General features: G+C 35.4%; 1 protein-coding gene across 1 annotated transcript in view; it reads left to right on the forward strand.

Moving 5' to 3' along the window:
- LOC106464411 (zinc finger protein 234-like) overlaps positions 1-16,895 on the forward strand; it is a 51,856-nt gene that overhangs the window by 30,104 nt on the left and 4,857 nt on the right. The window contains exon 8 of the mRNA XM_022392106.1: positions 9,933-10,110. Within this exon, the coding sequence (XP_022247814.1) occupies positions 9,933-10,110 (178 nt within the window). The remainder of the gene's footprint in view (positions 1-9,932; positions 10,111-16,895) is intronic.

The following is a 16,895-nucleotide window of genomic DNA, read 5'->3' on the forward strand; positions in this document are numbered from 1 at the left end:
TGGACAGTCCACCACTAAAGATACAATTGAAGCAAGCACACCCCTCTACTATTCAGGATGCAATGGCCAGCGCACTCGAATTTGAATCCTACATTAAGTCCAGCACAGAGGTACCAAGGTTGGTCAGCTTTCAGAGAGGTTTGAGGGACTTTGCTGGCACTGTAACAAATCTGGGCACAAGAGAGCTCAATGTTGGCAACTTCAACACAGGGGAAATGCCACAGCAGGAAAGGCTGGTATCCAGAAAGGTTGTTGGAACTGTGGAAAGCACGGACATTTGAGGAGCCAGTGTAGGAAGAATATAACCAACAAGTCAGCCTCAAGGAGACCAGTAGTGGTTGGTGTAGAGGGACACTCACCAACCCCCATCATGAAAGTCCCTACAGCTAGGTGTAAAATGCCAAGCACACACAGCGTCTATGTGACAGGAAAGCTGGATGGCCAAAGGTGCAACTTTATCATAGATTCTGCATCTCAGCAAACCCTTGTGAGCATCAAGATGTTAGATCATGAAGGAGTACCAGAAACCATACAGAAGCTTTATGGTGTGACAGGACATTCTACAAGATTGTGGGGACCAGTGTGGGTAACTATCGAGCTCATGGGCATAAAGGACAGACACAAAGTATACTTGGCTGACATTGAAGACGAATGCATATTAGGATTGGACTATCTACTGACAAGGAAGTTTGTAATTGATTTTGATAAAATGATGTTTGGGAACAACAAAGGCCAAGTTCCGGTAACTGTTAAAAGAGAGGTTGAACTAATTAGGTGCCATCAAGGTGAAGTCAAAGTGACTGAAGAAGTAGATGATGACGAAGTGGAACCAGGTATAGATATTAAAGCAGAGCAGGAGAAAGATCAAGATTTTAAGCCAATAATTGATTTTTTAAAAGCAAGTGTTTTGTGCCCTGCTTGGGAGAAGGTGTCTAGTCTAAGCCCTGTGACAAAGCACTATTGGGCACAATGGGACCAGTTAAAGCTTGAAGATGGTATTCTTCTCCGGAGATGGGAAATTGACGACTTGGCAAACAGTTATACCGAGAAAGTTACGGGAAGTTGTGCTGCGTCAATCCCATGATACTTTAACAGAAGGACATCTCGGAATTAAGAAAACATTGAGTCGCCTACGACACAGATTTTACTGGATAGGTATGAGACAAGATGTGGAAGAATGGTGCATGACATGTAGTGCTAAAAGGGGAGCCAAGCATAAGGGACTCCCACCTTATGAAGAGTTACCTGAGAATGTGTCAGATTTTGTGAAAGTGTTATCGGAAAGGATAGATGATATCTACCATCAAGTGCGTTCAAACTTGAAAACGTCCGCTGATTCGATGAAGCTATCTTATGTTAATTGTTATTGGTTTAATGTAAGTGGCTATTGTTCGGGACGAACAATACTAAGGAGGGGGCAGTGTTGCGTCAGCAAGGTCACGTGACTAGTATCACGCCTCGTCCTTCTCGAACCTTCATGAATTGTCGGAAGATTACTAGATATGTGTTAGTCTTGTATATATAAGACGGTCACAACGTGATGGAACAATGAATGTGTAATTGAACTACGTATTGTTGGAGTCGAGCAGTTGAGAATTATAGCGTTTGTTATAGCGTGACTGTTGAAATTAAGTGTTTCGCAAAATTATATTCAGAAAGAATAAACCAGTTATATTTAAGAAAGGACTTGTGTCGCTAAAGTTTCGTGGGAACGAATTTACGGAAAATTAATTAACAAACGGAGACGTAACAGTACTTTTCAGGTTTGATGACGGTTGATCCAGCAGTTTTCCAGTTATGGGCAGACATGACACGCAGGGAAGATAAAACTGTAAACCCATGGCTTCCTTAGTCACTTGTTGTTTTGCTGTGTTGTTCGAGGATGATTGCCTGTGGCTTCCTTATCCAAGTGGTGATGTTTTTGTGCTGTGTTGTCCTAAGATGGTTGCCTGTGGCTTCCTTATCTAAGTGATGTTTTTCAGTTATTGTCCTAAGATAGGGAATCTAATATTCCGATATGATACATTACCGCCACTCACATAAATAGCTATTCTCGTTCAGTGCTGCCCTCTATATGTGAAAAAAAATTATGCATACTACAAAAGTACCTCCTCTCCCTTGGAATTGACTGATTCCAGTGTATCTCTCATGCAAATCATCATGCGTCAATCCTCCAGCAATAATAGTGTGACATACCCTCATGATGCATGTCATTCCCTCTGTTCAATTCTACTGAACTATCACTTGTCGTTTGGCTGTACTCATGTTCAGATGTTTTTTCTTTTGGAGTTCTGTGTGTGACTTCTGATTTTGATAGTTTAATTTAAAAAGTGGGATTTCTTCATTATTTTTTTTCTTTACATTGAATAAATCTTTTAATTTAACTTAATTTCCCAGTGTTTTTTTTCTCACACTTGTCATATTTTACTATTAAACATTTTTGTTTTGATTCACATATTTGTACAATGAATTCTGAGGTTCATGTTTCCACTTAGGGTGTTATACCTCTAGAACTATTTTCACAGGCTGCAGGTTGGGAAGACGGGCTCACCTGCTGCCTGTGAAAATAGTGCAATTATCCATTGTGAGATTGTTTATCATATGGGTCAACCTTCTACTCCTGAACTTGCCCCTTTAATCCTCCTGAACATGTGAACTTGTTCAGGGCAGTGAAGATTTGATAGCCTTTGATTTGATACACCCACAGATTTTGCCATGTTCTTCCATACCCCTCCTGAAGAATCAGCAAGGTTTAATATGGCATTTTTTGACATGCTTTCTCAGGTATGTTATTTTTTATTCAATTTCCCATTTTTCTGTGATTCCTTATTACCTTCATGTTGGCTTGTTTGTCATCTTTGGCTCTTGCTTTACACACATGGTTTCACTGTAGTTGGGATTTTATGGATCATGATGTGACCTTGTCATGGGTACATTTGCTGCCTCTTTCTTTTGGGGATTTCTGTATTTTCTTTGGTGATATGTTTTCGATCATATATCAGAGGCTTTGGAATCTTGTGTGTTATCTGTGCATCAATGTTCGACCCTTTCCTTTTTGGTTGCATGTCTGTCGCAGTTGGACCCACAAATACCCCTATTCCTTTGATGTCCTGGTCCTTATCTACCTGTCCTTGTCCGCCTTCCAGGGTTTCTCGTTTTGTTGTTTTATTCAATGTTGATGGGCATGTTGCCAACAGTACCTGAGACTAACCAGAGAGTTCCAGTCCAGTGGGAGCTTTTTTATATTATATTATTACCATTTGGCAATCTTTCATTACAGTTTTATGGGTTCTTTGGGTTTTATCAGAGACGGACTTGTCCTACTATTTCTTTCCCTGCCCTATTTGTCCCTGGTACCCTTTTTCTTCCCCCATGACTTGGTGGTACAACATTTTATGTCTGTACAGGCCATTGCACCTGTTCATCATCTTTCTCCAAGCTTTTATTCCAGATTGTTTGTTATCAAACTGGAGACTGGCAGCCTGTACTAGATTTGTCTTGCTTCATTCTGACTTTCAATCTGCCCTATTTTATCTTGATGTCATTTCTCAACCTTATGTAGGCTTTTTTTCTGGGTTTATAGATGACAAAGAGGAATATCGTGAATGATTATTTGCATATCCTGATATTTCATCATTTATGACCCTCTCTTCAGTTATTCTCCACATGGTGGTTTCTCTGTTTCGCGCACTGCCCTTTGGCTTACTTTGGCCCTGTATGTTTTGTCGGGCATTCAGAGCATTCGTTAATCACTTATATGCTTTCGAGTTGCACTTTTCTCTTTTTTTAGTCGACTGACTACTGTTTGCTTGTTCCAAACATGATTCCACCTGTTATGCTTATCAGTTGCTTATGTAGGTGGCCATAATGATCTGTTAATGAAGTTGGAAAAGTTCTTACTGCAACTTATCCAATATCTTGTCCATTTAGGTGTTTTTCTTTTTCTACACACATCTCAGCTGGGCCTGCCCTTCTCCTCTTGAACTTCATTCTATAGGTTTTCAGGTAATTACAGCTTGTAAAGTTTTATCACTTTTGGGGATGTGATGTTTCATGGTAGCCTTTATCTCCTTAACTCTTTCCAGATGGGTCACAGGTCAAAGGTCATGTCATCATGTTTGTTGACTCTCATTCAAAATTTCATTGAACTACTACTCTATGAATAAGTTTGGTATCAAGCTGTAGATTATAATTCAAATCTTAGTATTATACATTATTCAGTTCTTAATTTAAAAGTAAATATTAAAAAAACACAATTAAACATTGATTTTTTTGTGTCACGTGAAATGTTGAATGCAGCACTGATTCAAATTAGATGTTTGTGATATCAAAATACAAAATTTATAGTTTCATATGAATTAGGAACTCAAATTACCACTATTGACAAGCTTGAATATAAAATAAGAACCTCATATCTTTTCTGTTTGCTGAGATATCGCTCACGTACTGAATCAAACACAGTGGCCCTGCTCACCTCTTTCCATTTTTGGAAATGGTAACTTATATACACTTACTTCAATATATAATATGTGAATAACCAATTGAAAGCTCAGAATGTCCCCTAGTGGCTTTCTCAGCCATTTTAATATGTTAGAACGGCATCTCATTTTTCAAACCAAGATTTCAAGGAGGTACGTTGTGTCTTTAGTCTGCTCGAAATTTCATATTTTTTTAGACTGAAATACAGCTTAGTTATTAAGCTTGATAAATTATATTGGATATTCTATGGTATTGATGTAGTAATTTATGATTTTTTGGTTATTTAATTGTCTATATATAAAAACCTAAAAAAATTATTTTGTTTCATATCCTCCATGTGCAAAAATTTTTAAAAGGCTTAGCAACCTACATCAAGCAGGAACCAAGTACAAATGTCGTAACTAGAAGAAATAATTGTTTGTTTTGCTTTTTTATTTACTTTATTTAAGAAAAATAAGTTTAACTTGTTTCTAAATAGTAATAGTTTATATACTTATATAATGTACAATAATTGAAATGTGACTGTATTTTACAAAATACTAGTCTACCAGTCAAGGCAGGTCACTATGTAAATACTAAAGGTCAGTCTTATATTATTGGATATAGTAACAGTGCACACGTGCCATGTCCTTGTAAATTCTGTATTGTTAGCCAGGCATGGCTGAAAGGTCAATATAATTGAAATAATAACTATATATAAACGTATGATGTTATAAGATTTGAGCTATATAATTTAAACATTTATGTTTTCATGTTATAATTTGTTGTCATTCTAGAATGAAAGAGGCATAATTTATATTTATTTCCTAATTTTTTATGGTGGTTACAAGATTGGTCAAATCTACTGAACCCATACAGAGATTTGTTAGTGAAAATAACATAGAATATAAAGTTTTTCTTAAGAAATGTTGGATAAGTATCTGGACATTATAATGATTTTGTATGTGAAATTTGAAAATTTTCTAATGCATAAAAGTATTTTTAATCTTGAAATGAAAATTACTTTGCATGTTGAATAGGCAGCATGCAAAAAGAAAAAAAAGCATGAGAAAAACATTGCTTAACAAACCTTAAGACTTAATAAAAAAATTATATTTTCCATATGAAAGTATTGTAATGTTTATAAATAACCTGCCAAATTTCCTTAACATACGCTAAGTAATTTAAAAACTATAACACACATAGAATGGTTACGAGGTTGGTCCCAGGGACTGAACCCATGCTGAAAGAGTTAAATCAGGCTCATTTGCGGGCTCTTTCATGAGCTTTTCACAACCAGTGGAATTTTGCAGGGATATTTTGTCAGCTTTTACTATCTTTCCTCCTGCCCTTGTCGTCAATCAGTGTTGTTGGTTAGATATGACTCGCGTGTCAGCGGGTGTCCTGCTTCCTCCTCTTCCTCCAGTTATTCACATTTCGTGGATGCATTTCTTCAGTGATGGGGGCATGAGTTGATCAGCTGGAAGATTCAAGGTTTTTGGTCTGTGGCTGTGAGGTCTCATGCTATCAGCATCCTGGAGCTTCTCACTGAAGGTCATATTTTGGTTCATTTTCTCCATTTGGACAGAAATCGTCAGGTAATGATCCATTCCAACTTTTCTTCAGTGATTGCTTATCTCAATCACTAGGGCAGCACCTGTTCTTCATCCCTCTATATTCATACATTGGATTTTCTTGTTGGGCCCACACGCTCAATATTCCTATCATTGCGTGTCATGTTCCAGGTGCTTTCACTCTTGTTGTGGATCAGATTCCTGTCCAGACAAAATTTATCCAATGGAGTGGTCTCTCGATTGTTTTGTTTTCCAGTGGCTTTGATTTCAATGGGGTACTCTCACACTGAGGCTTTTGCTACATCTCTTAACTACAAATTGTCTTGGTTTTGGTCTTCAGTTTCTTGTTTTCTTGCTCTGGCTGTCAGTGTTTCCAACCAGGATTGTCTATTCTTCCAATCTCCTTCTTTTCTGTTTAATTTTGTTCATCCTTGACACTCCATGTTCAGTCCTTCTGATAGCTCTTTCCTGGCCATCTTAGCTGTGGTTTCCATGGCTTCTCCAGCTCCAACTTCCACCTATGTTACCTTTTCCTCTGTCTCCATCTCTTCTTTGCCACCCTCAGTCACCGTTGCTTAATCCAGACCTTTCTGTCCTCCGTCTTCACGCCTGGTTCTCCTCTGGTCATTGGCGAAGTGATTTGGCTTCTCCCAATGGTTAGTCTCTTTTCTAGCTTGTTTCATTTGCCCTTCCTCAACACAAATGGATTTAGCTGCTATCCCTTCCTTCTGTTTCACACCTTTATCCTTGATCTGGATAGACTTCTATGTGCTGTACATGCTCTTCTCTGTTATATTACCTGCATGGCTTCCTACTGTGGTGTCTGTTCCCTCTCATTTCTTCCTTGGCAGCCATCTTCTGTTCGTGCTCTTTCTCCTTCTCCAGTTGGGTTCAGCTTTTCATTTGATTGGCTTCTTCCTCTTTATCATCTTCCTCCCGTACTTTCTTTTAAGTTTCTTCTCACCCACTTCGACACCTTACCTTTTCATTGGCATTTCATCTTCTTTGTCTTTTGGAGGTTCTTCTTCAATCGGGCATGTGGATTACTCATGATATGTTAATTTCTCATTATTTGATCAGATTGTGGTTTTCTTCCTCTTCAGGTTATCATCTTCCGGCTATAGCCATTCTAGAATTTCAGAGATTTTGACTGAATAAGTTATTTTTTTCTTATTTTTCGTTTTCAAGGGCTCTTTTCCTTTTTATTAATGCTCATTGTTTGGATCCTACTCTGTGGCATGTGGTACCTGACTAGGTATTCTTTAACTGTTCAAATCTGCACTGTCAAGCCATGCCAACTTGCATATTATAATTCCATGGCCACACACTGCAGAGATGGGGTGTTTCACAAAATCATTTGGAGGATTATCCTTACAACAGAATTGCTTCATAAGTTTGCTTGTCCTGGACCATACCAACCTATGGACTACATGGGTAAAGCTGCCCATCCCTGCCATGCCTTGTATTGAATAAATTGGTATGATCTGCTTTTAAAAATATGGTTTTGTGGTCACCCATTGCACTGTCTCAGGTGTTGTCATTCCTCCGTCCACCATGTTTTACCCCCTTTTCTTCTTGTGGAGTTTGAGAGTCCTTACCACTTTCCAGTTGCAAGCTGCTGGTGTGGTGGACTGTGGAGGCATCCTCCTGTATGGGTTAATGAAATACAAACAAGATATAGAAATGACTATAAAACCATTCAGTTGAGAGTAGGACAGTGGTGTTCTGCTGGTGTAGATGACATGATATTCTCAAATATGAAACATAAAAACAAATGGGAGTGAGCCATGAAAACTGTTGTTCACCCCTTCGATTGGGAACCCTCATCCTACCCCCATGCGGATGCTGGTTCCCAGTGGCTGGATTTTGGATTTACAATGAAACCAGTCAATATAAAACCTCACACATGTATTACAGATGTCTTTATTTTTCCATCATTTATACTTCATCAGTGTTGTGGGTCACGGTGGAAGTAATTGCGGATTGTTACAGTTCTTTCCCTTCTGCTATCTCTCGATGTTTCTTATTCTGAGGATGTTTGAGGTGGTTCTGGTAAACTTCACTGTTGAGGGAGATGTTTTACATTATATTTACATTTAATACCAGATGTCGGGTTCCCGGATTGATCTATCAATATATCATATTCACATGTGCCCCATTCATGAATTGGGGATTGGAGAGTACTAGATTCCCTCCTGTCTCATAAACTTGAGGTGAAGATGGTATAATCCTCTGTCCAACCCACAGCAGATGGCTGGATTTTAGTTTGTAGTTGAATTACCAATGGTATGATCCTCATTCTACCCCCGTATGAATGTTGGTTCTTAGCGGCATGGGTTTTAGATGTAGTTGACATGACGTGTATGGTCCATCACGCCCTAGCCATTGTACACCTAGGGGCACATCCTTTTCATTTTACCCACTTTTATATAATTTCTGAGATTGAGTTTCATAAATATTGCATGGTTCGAATCACTTTCCAGCCATAGTTCTCTCCCAGTTGGATGTGCTCCTCTGTTTTCTGCCCATATATGTGACATCTTTATATGATGTACGAAGAGTATACATGGTTCAGAAGTGGTGCGGTTCCCCACATCAGATCTTAGAATCAGACTTTCTAATCTTAGGGAGTGTCATCTGGATGTTTCTTTCTTTCCGTCATACCAGTCCCTCCATCTATTCAATGTGGGATTCTAGCTATTTATGTGAAAGGAGGTAATGTACCATATCAGATATTATAATTTTTCTACACTGAAAATGTATTTCACTCTTCTAATCCTTCCTCTCCACTGAAAACTGGCACTTCCATCTTTTGCCAAAACTCGAAGTGATAGTTTGGTAGAATTGAACAGAGGGAGTCACATGCATCATGAGAGTATGTTGCACTCTTATTGGTGGAAGGTTGACTCATGATGATTTGCATAAGAGACACATTGGAATCAATCATTTCCAATGGATGGGAGACAGAAGGCTTATGGCATGCGCAAAATTTTTTAATCATATAGAGGGCAGCACTGAACAAGAATAGCTATTTATATGAGAAGAGGTAAGTACCTATTGAAAATACATTTTCAGTGTAGGAAAGTTATAACATTTCTATAAACATTGAATTTCAAAGATCTAAGTTATCCTTTTTGTCTCAGCTGTTAAAATACAATTGTCACAACCAATACAGAGCTGTGGAGGACATTAATCTGGAGGATTTTCATCTTTGTTGTCCTAGGATGATCCTTCTTCTTCTTCCGTTTAGTCAACTTTGCAGATTGGTTTTTTTTTTTAGGCATCTTGCTCATGTAGCCTGGCCAACCCAATTTAACTTCAGTCTCTTCAATGCAGGTGTTAGATGTTTGTACTTTTATATCTTTGCTGTTGTTTCTGCTTTTACATATCTATTAGTCCTGTTTGTGGTGTAGGGGATCTTTAGTAATTTCCAAAAACATTTGTTTACAAAGATTCAAGTTACCTTTTCTGTCTTGGCTGATTAAATACAAGTATCACATCCATATAGTGTTGCAGAGATGAAAGTTGTCTTGAGGAGTTTTACCTTTGTTGTCCTGCACTTTTGTCTCTCATCTTACTGAGGTTGGAGAGAACTGCAGTTGCTATGGCAGTGCTTATTTTAACTTTTGTGATTATTTTGAATCTTCTGTGATGGCTGCTCCAAGAAAACATAAGTACAGTGCTTTAAAAAATGGCAAGTTTGGATACTATTAATGTTTCTCACTGGAATACGGTTTTTATTAATAAATTGTTTGTTCTTTTCAAAAAAACCTCTCAGGTTCAGATTCGCAGTTTGAAAATACTATTTTTATATCAGTGTTTTTAATGTAATAAACTGTGGAGACTATATGTATTTGTCTACTTTAGTGTTGTTATTCACTATTAATCTTTATATTTCAGACCAGAGAGGACACTGTACAGTATGATGCTTTACAACATGATGAGGTTATTTCACAGTTCAGTGATAATAATGGTGATGATCTAAATAGTGTAAAAGATGATGTTATGGGCGTGAAAAAGGAAAATGAATTTCAAGAAGATTTCCAACAAATTGAATCTGGGTTAGAAGATACACCTGGTAATTATGAATTCTTCAAAATAATATAATTAGTAATACGAACATATTAAAAAATGTATAATTTAAATGAAGACTGCATGTTGTTCAGAGTTGGAGAGTGCTGCTTGATGTGGAGGATTTCTTTGATCAATAATTCCAGGTCAGTGGTAGACTTGCAGAGGATAGAGAAATTTGATAGTATAGGTTGATATCCTATTTCTTCACTGTGATGGCATATAGAGGAAACACAGGGGTTATTCAATTTTTTTGCATTTTAATGGAAATTCCCATATGTTCAATTTACAATTTATTATGGCACAAATAGTAGTCAGACATGGTTCAAAGGGCAATAAAAGAGTAAAATTTAATTATAAATAGATGTATATTGTTAAAACTTTAAAACTACTTAGGATAAACAAATGTAGTTTCACACTACATTTGAAGTCATTCTAGAAAGAAAAAGAGGGTAATTTAGATTTATTTTTTGGGGGTTATGAGGTCAATCAAATTGACCAATCTTGTATAGAGTTAGGGTAGAGAAAATAACAGATAAAATATAAAGTTCTTCTGAAAACAAACATTTGAAATTGTATTTATGAGGTTTTAGAAATTACATAAATGAAATTTGAGATTTTTGAGATGAAGAAAAGTATTTTTATTCTTAACATGAAAATCACTTTACACTTAAACTATTCAAAACAAATACTTGATATATTCAAGGACAAATCTTTTTTTTCAGTTTTAGTTTATTAAAAATACTTACAATAAAAAATAAGTATTTTTTGTATGTGAAAGACTTTTAATGTTTACTAAAAGACTGCCAAATTTCATAAAGATATACACACTATATTAAAAGCTAGTAGTATCAAATCTATAAAGACTTTGAACGAGTACAAAGAGGTGACATGGCTGGTCAAATTGACCGGGCCAGTGTTGAGAAAGTTAACAGAGAATATTCCATTTAGTTAAATCTTAGTAATAATTTAGAATATTTATTGGACTTTCTCTGCTGACACAAAATTAATTCTAAGATATAAACATCTGTGTTTGATATAGTTTCTGATACTTCTGTGATGATTGCTAATACTAGTGAGAAACAGTGTAGGTATCTTAAGGAACAGATACTGCTGCATCTTGTCTCTTAGTTTTCTGGAGTTTCATTATCCATATATAAGTTAGCCTAGTCCACCTCTTCCATTTTTGATAATACTTGCTTACATATACCTACTTCACTCTGTGACATCTGTATAACCAGTCAAAAGCTCAGAATGTCCTCACATGGTTTTCTCAGCCTTGGTGAAGTGCTTACATGAGAAAACCTTCCTTTTCGTGGTAGAATCAAAGCGGAAAAGTGGGAGATAGTGGAGCTTGAAGTATATATCATTTTGGACCCAAATACAGCTTAGTTACTAAGCCTGATAAATTATAATGGAATTCTGTGGTATTGATATAGTAATTTATGATTTTTTGTTATTTTAAAATGCATACATAAAATCCAAAAAAATTGTTTTACATCCTCCATGTGCGAAATTTGACGAGGCAAGTTATGGCAAGCGAGTACAAAGTTTGTAAGTGGAAGAAATCATTGTTTTCTATACTTCTTTATTTACTGTTCTATGTTTTAAGAAAAATAACTAAAATTTAAGAACTTACTTGTTACTAGTAATGATATATATATACATATGTATAATGTATTATAACCAAAATGTGACTGTATTTTACAAAATACTGGTCCACTAGAACAAAACCAAGACAGGTCACTTTTTAAAGGCCATTTTATACCATTGGATACTTTAACATGAGTGCATGTGCATCACATCACTGCAACTTTTGTAATGTTAGTCAGACACAGCTAAAAGGTCAATAAAATAATATATATATATGTATATATGTAATGTTATGAGATTCAAACTATTTAAAATAAATATTTGTGTTTTCATGTTATAATTTATAGTTATTCTAGAACAAAAAAGTGTAATTTACAACTATTTCCTAATACAGAGATACAATATTGAAAATAACAGATAAAATAAAGTTTTTCTAAAAAGTTTGATAACTGTCTGAAGGTTATAAAGATTTTGCATGTGAAATGTGACAATGTTCTGATGTATAAAAGGATTTTTAATCTTAAAATCAAAATTACTTTGCATGTTGTATAGTTAACATTCAAAAAGAAAAAATGCAAGAAGAAATCATTACTTAAAACATTTTAAAACTTAATAAAATATTTTGTGTACAAAAGCCTTGTAGTGTTTACTAATTATCTGCAAAATTTTCTGAAGATATGCTTACTGTACTAAAAGTTATGGTATGAAAACTATAACAAGCAAAAAATGGTTATGAGGTTGGTCCCTGGGACCAAGCCCGGAGTAAGAGAGTTAACAGCTTTCTTAAGATACCCTTTATATCCATCATTAAGTTGTTTCCCCTATATTGATTCTCATTTCTCCTCAACCCACATTTCAACTAATGCAATAATGTTAAAACTATAAATATGGTACCAAAAATTCACCATTTTTGTTATATAGTCCTACCACATTCCAAAGAAAGTTATTTTCTCATTTTATCTCTGTTTAAAGTTTGCACTCCCTTGTTTCTGGTGCTGATATTTCACTCTGCGTGTCTTTTCCTAGTTTCTTTGAAGGCTTCAATCATTTTTTTTAGTTTCTATTCATTGGTAGATGGCCAATACTATTCCTTACATCTTTTGATTTGTCCTCTTGCATCAAGCTCTCAACCTTTCCCTCTTCGATGAGTTTTTCTTCTCCTCTACTCCATTTCCCATCTATGCACAATTTCTGAAATCCCAACTTTGTTTTACTTCCTTTTCCTCTCGCATGTTTGGCCATCTGAAGTAACATCGCTTGGATTTTCCTTGTTTTCAGTGCATAATCTTCATCTAAATATATGGTTGTCCCTTTCAGCTTTCACTTAACATCAGTAACTTTTCCTTTTCTCTCCATTCACTAAACTTAACTATGATTGGTCTGTTTCTTCCTTGTGTTTTCTTTTGTATTCTGTACACTTGCTCAAAATTGTTTATTTTAATCTTCATCTTTTCTTTCTTTACTAATTGTTTACATTACTCCCAAGATTCTTGGTCCAGTTCTTTAAGTACCTTAACCACCATATTATTATGTCTTGAATGATTCTCATGTTCTTCAACTTTACTTTTTAGGCATATGATTTCCTTGGTCATACTTACGACGTTTTCCTCTAAGTCTGTTATCTTCTTTTACCGATGTTCTTTCCACTCTTCAATTTTCTTCAGCTTCTTATGTATTAGTTTAATTTCCTGCATTAGCATTCTGAACATTTCTTTCACCTCCATCTCTTCAGGCTCATTTTCTTGATTATCCTTCTTTCTTTTCATTTGCGGAGAACACAGTTTTTCTTGAGGTTTCAGCCAGATCCTTCCCTTTGTTGTATGTGAAGAAAGTTAATTTGGAGAAGCAACTTCTTCCCTCTCTTCCTTTGGCCACTGCACAGTGATTGGATTGCATAACTCCTCTTCACACCCCACTTCAAAACAAGTGAAATGGAGAGGTGTCAATGCTAGTCTTTTCTTGTAACTAACTCAAAATGGACTTTAGTGATCAGTGAAATTTTTTATGTGGTGGCTGCCATTAAACTCTCTCAGCACCCATCTTGTCGAAATGTAGTTGTTGTTAAAAATTTTGAAGGAGAAACACATGAACTTAGTAAGTTTATACTTTCTTCATATGTTAGTGTAAGAATTGAGGTTTGAAAGGTTTTAGTTGTTCCAGTCTTTCATATACATACTTTCTGTAAGTCAAATATTCTATTTTAATAGAAAATAATAAAAAGCCAATTTTAAACGAAGCATTAAAATGCCTCACAGAGTATTTTACACTGGATAATTTTGTTTGAAATGATGATTTGTTGAAGTAAAACAGTTCTGATATTCATAGTCCAGTATAAGCACATGTAAATTCCCATTAGTTTTAGTTTAAATTCCTAATTTCTGTAAAACAGTTATATTACTATTACCAACACAAAAATTTGCACGTTCATTTTTATTTGCTAGCACATGCATTACAACAGACACGTACAATGTTCATTGTGTCACATATATTACTAGAATAATATTTATATTTTGGATCTGGCATTATCATTCTAATGGTTTAAAAAAGAAGCTTAATTTATTTTGAATATTGCAAACTAACTTCAGTATTTATTTTTATTCTCTGTAACAATGAGTAGAATACTAAGTGACACTCCTTCAGGTTGTGCTGCCATGTGCTATCCCCCTCATGTCCAGATTGGCTATCTCAGAGGAGGTAGAATAGAATGCCAGTAATAATGTCACCTGTGTTCTTCTGGCTGTGTATGGTTCTTGTATTATTGATTTTTTTATCTTTTGCTTTTCCTAGTTACACCATACAGTACTCTGTTTTTCAACAGATGCTTCAGTGCATGCTGATTTGAACTTAATAATGCAGAGGTGGTCAGTATGCTGCTGGTGGAGATGTGCTGGACTTGATAAATTAACTTCTCATGCATGCTTATCAATGTTACCACTGCATGGCCCTGCACATACATCCTGCACATTGATTGTCTTACAACACAGTTTCTTTGCTCTCTGCCATCCAACAAGGGAATAACCAAAACATTTCATGTGAGTCAGTTACAGGTATTGTATTGATGGTATTGTCTACTTGCAGTTTGTTGCTTTCAAAAGTCCATAGGAAGTTTGCTTTATAGCTTCCAGCTCCATTCTTGTGCTGCTTGTAAAAAACCTTGAATGCTCGACCAACCTAATGTAGAATTTTGTTGCTCTTGTCCACCATAGTCTTCAGATAGGTGCTGACAGATTTATCAGCTTCACCCTCAGACTAATCTTTACACTTTCTGTATGTGCTGATTTACACATATCCTAGAGAATTCTGGTGTTTATTCCTCCTGGGAACATCTCAGAGCTGGTAATGATGAATTATCTCAGTGGTGTCTATGTAACACCTGTCCACCCATGTCTGTCTACTGAAGCGTGTTTTAGTAAATCCTTTGCTTGGCTGGTTTGTGTGGAGTTGTTGCAGAGATAGAATGTTCCAATTGAAAAGAACAGTAGCTCATTGATAGAAAGTATAATCAATGCCCTAGTGAGGAATACTGCTTGCTAACACTGTTGTAAAACTTTTTTGTGTTTCAGTGTTCTGGTGAAGCTGATTAAACTGTTGTTTGTTGCTGTTGTGTATGTAAGAGAAATGCTTGACATTAAGAGTAGCAGGTTGATATTTTTTTCTGTGTACAGCAAATTTTTTTTCTGTGACATATTGTCCTGGTGAAGCTAACTACATTGTTTGTTGTTGGTAATATTAGAGAAATACTTGACATTAAGAATATTTGTTCTAAATATTTATTCTTTGATCCATTCTTCTGATAAAGCTAACTGTATTGTTTGTTTTTAAGAATGTTAGAAAAATTCTTGACATTAAGAACAGTGTGTTGTAAATCTTTGTTCTGTGATCTGGTCTTGTGATGAAGCTAATTATACTGTTGTTTGTTATTGATCTTGTTAGGGAAATGGCTTTAACCTTTGAAATCTAACCACAAATTGCATGTTTCATATTTGTCTAGAAGTAGGTTTTTCAGAAAATTACATTTTATGTGGTACTTATAGTGATTGTGTTTTCTCATCATATGATCAAAGCTTCCTTCACTAACAAATGTATACATTTGATTATCCAAACCAATAATTATCCACTTGTATAATCTAAATCTTTAGCTTGTTGATCATTAATATCTCATAGATTTTTCTGAAATGGATTTGTATTTGGTAAACACATTTAAACTGGAGGCCACATTCTCACCATTAGTACTTACTAGATCCATTATACTTTTAAGTCTGTTGCAAATTCACGTAATGTTGAGCATGTATTTTTTCAGTTTATTATGAATTGGGGTAATATAATCTGCTTTGTCCTCCACCATCATGTGAAATTAATATGTATAGCAGCTACACAAATTATTCTTTACTTTAAAATCACTAGCTACATCAAATTTAACTTACACATATCTCTCCTTTTTTTCTAACCGTCAATGACACTTAGTGAGCACAGGGGTTATCACTGAATCATTCTTCACACTGTTGATAGCAGTCATTAGCAATACAGTTGTTGTATCTGTATCAAATTGAAAGTAACTTAGAAACAGTACAGTTGTAGTTTGTATGAATTTAAGTGAGAAACAGTACAGTTGTATGTGTATCACAGCGAGGGAAAAACACAATATGGTTGCACACCTATCATAATGAGTGAGATACAATACAGGTTTAGTATCTGTATCATAGTGAAATGAGAAATAATTCAGTTTTATTGTCAGTATCACAGTGAAGAGAAACTGTACAGTTATAGATTCTGTATCACAGTGAGTGAGAAACAATGAAATTGTAGTATCCATATTACAGATAGTGAGAAAGGATACAGTTGTAGTATCTTTATTACAGTGAAGAAAAACAATGAAACTGTGGTATCAGTATTACAGTTAGTGAGAAAATATATAGTTGTAGTATCTGTATTACAGTTAGTGAGAAAGGATACAGTTGTAGTATCTTTATCACAGTAAGAAGAAACAATGAAATTATAGTATCAGAATTACAGCTAGTGAGAAAGGATACAGTTGTAGTATCTTTATCACAGTGAAGAAAAACAATGAAACTGTGGTATCAGTATTACAGTTAGTGAGAAAATATATAGTTGTAGTATCTGTATTACAGTTAGTGAGAAAGGATACAGTTGTAGTATCTGTATTACAGTTAGTGAGAAAGGATACAGTTGTAGTATCTG

This window comes from Limulus polyphemus, unplaced genomic scaffold (genome assembly GCF_000517525.1).
Source record: "Limulus polyphemus unplaced genomic scaffold, Limulus_polyphemus-2.1.2 Scaffold1642, whole genome shotgun sequence".
Classification (NCBI taxonomy): domain Eukaryota; kingdom Metazoa; phylum Arthropoda; class Merostomata; order Xiphosura; family Limulidae; genus Limulus; species Limulus polyphemus.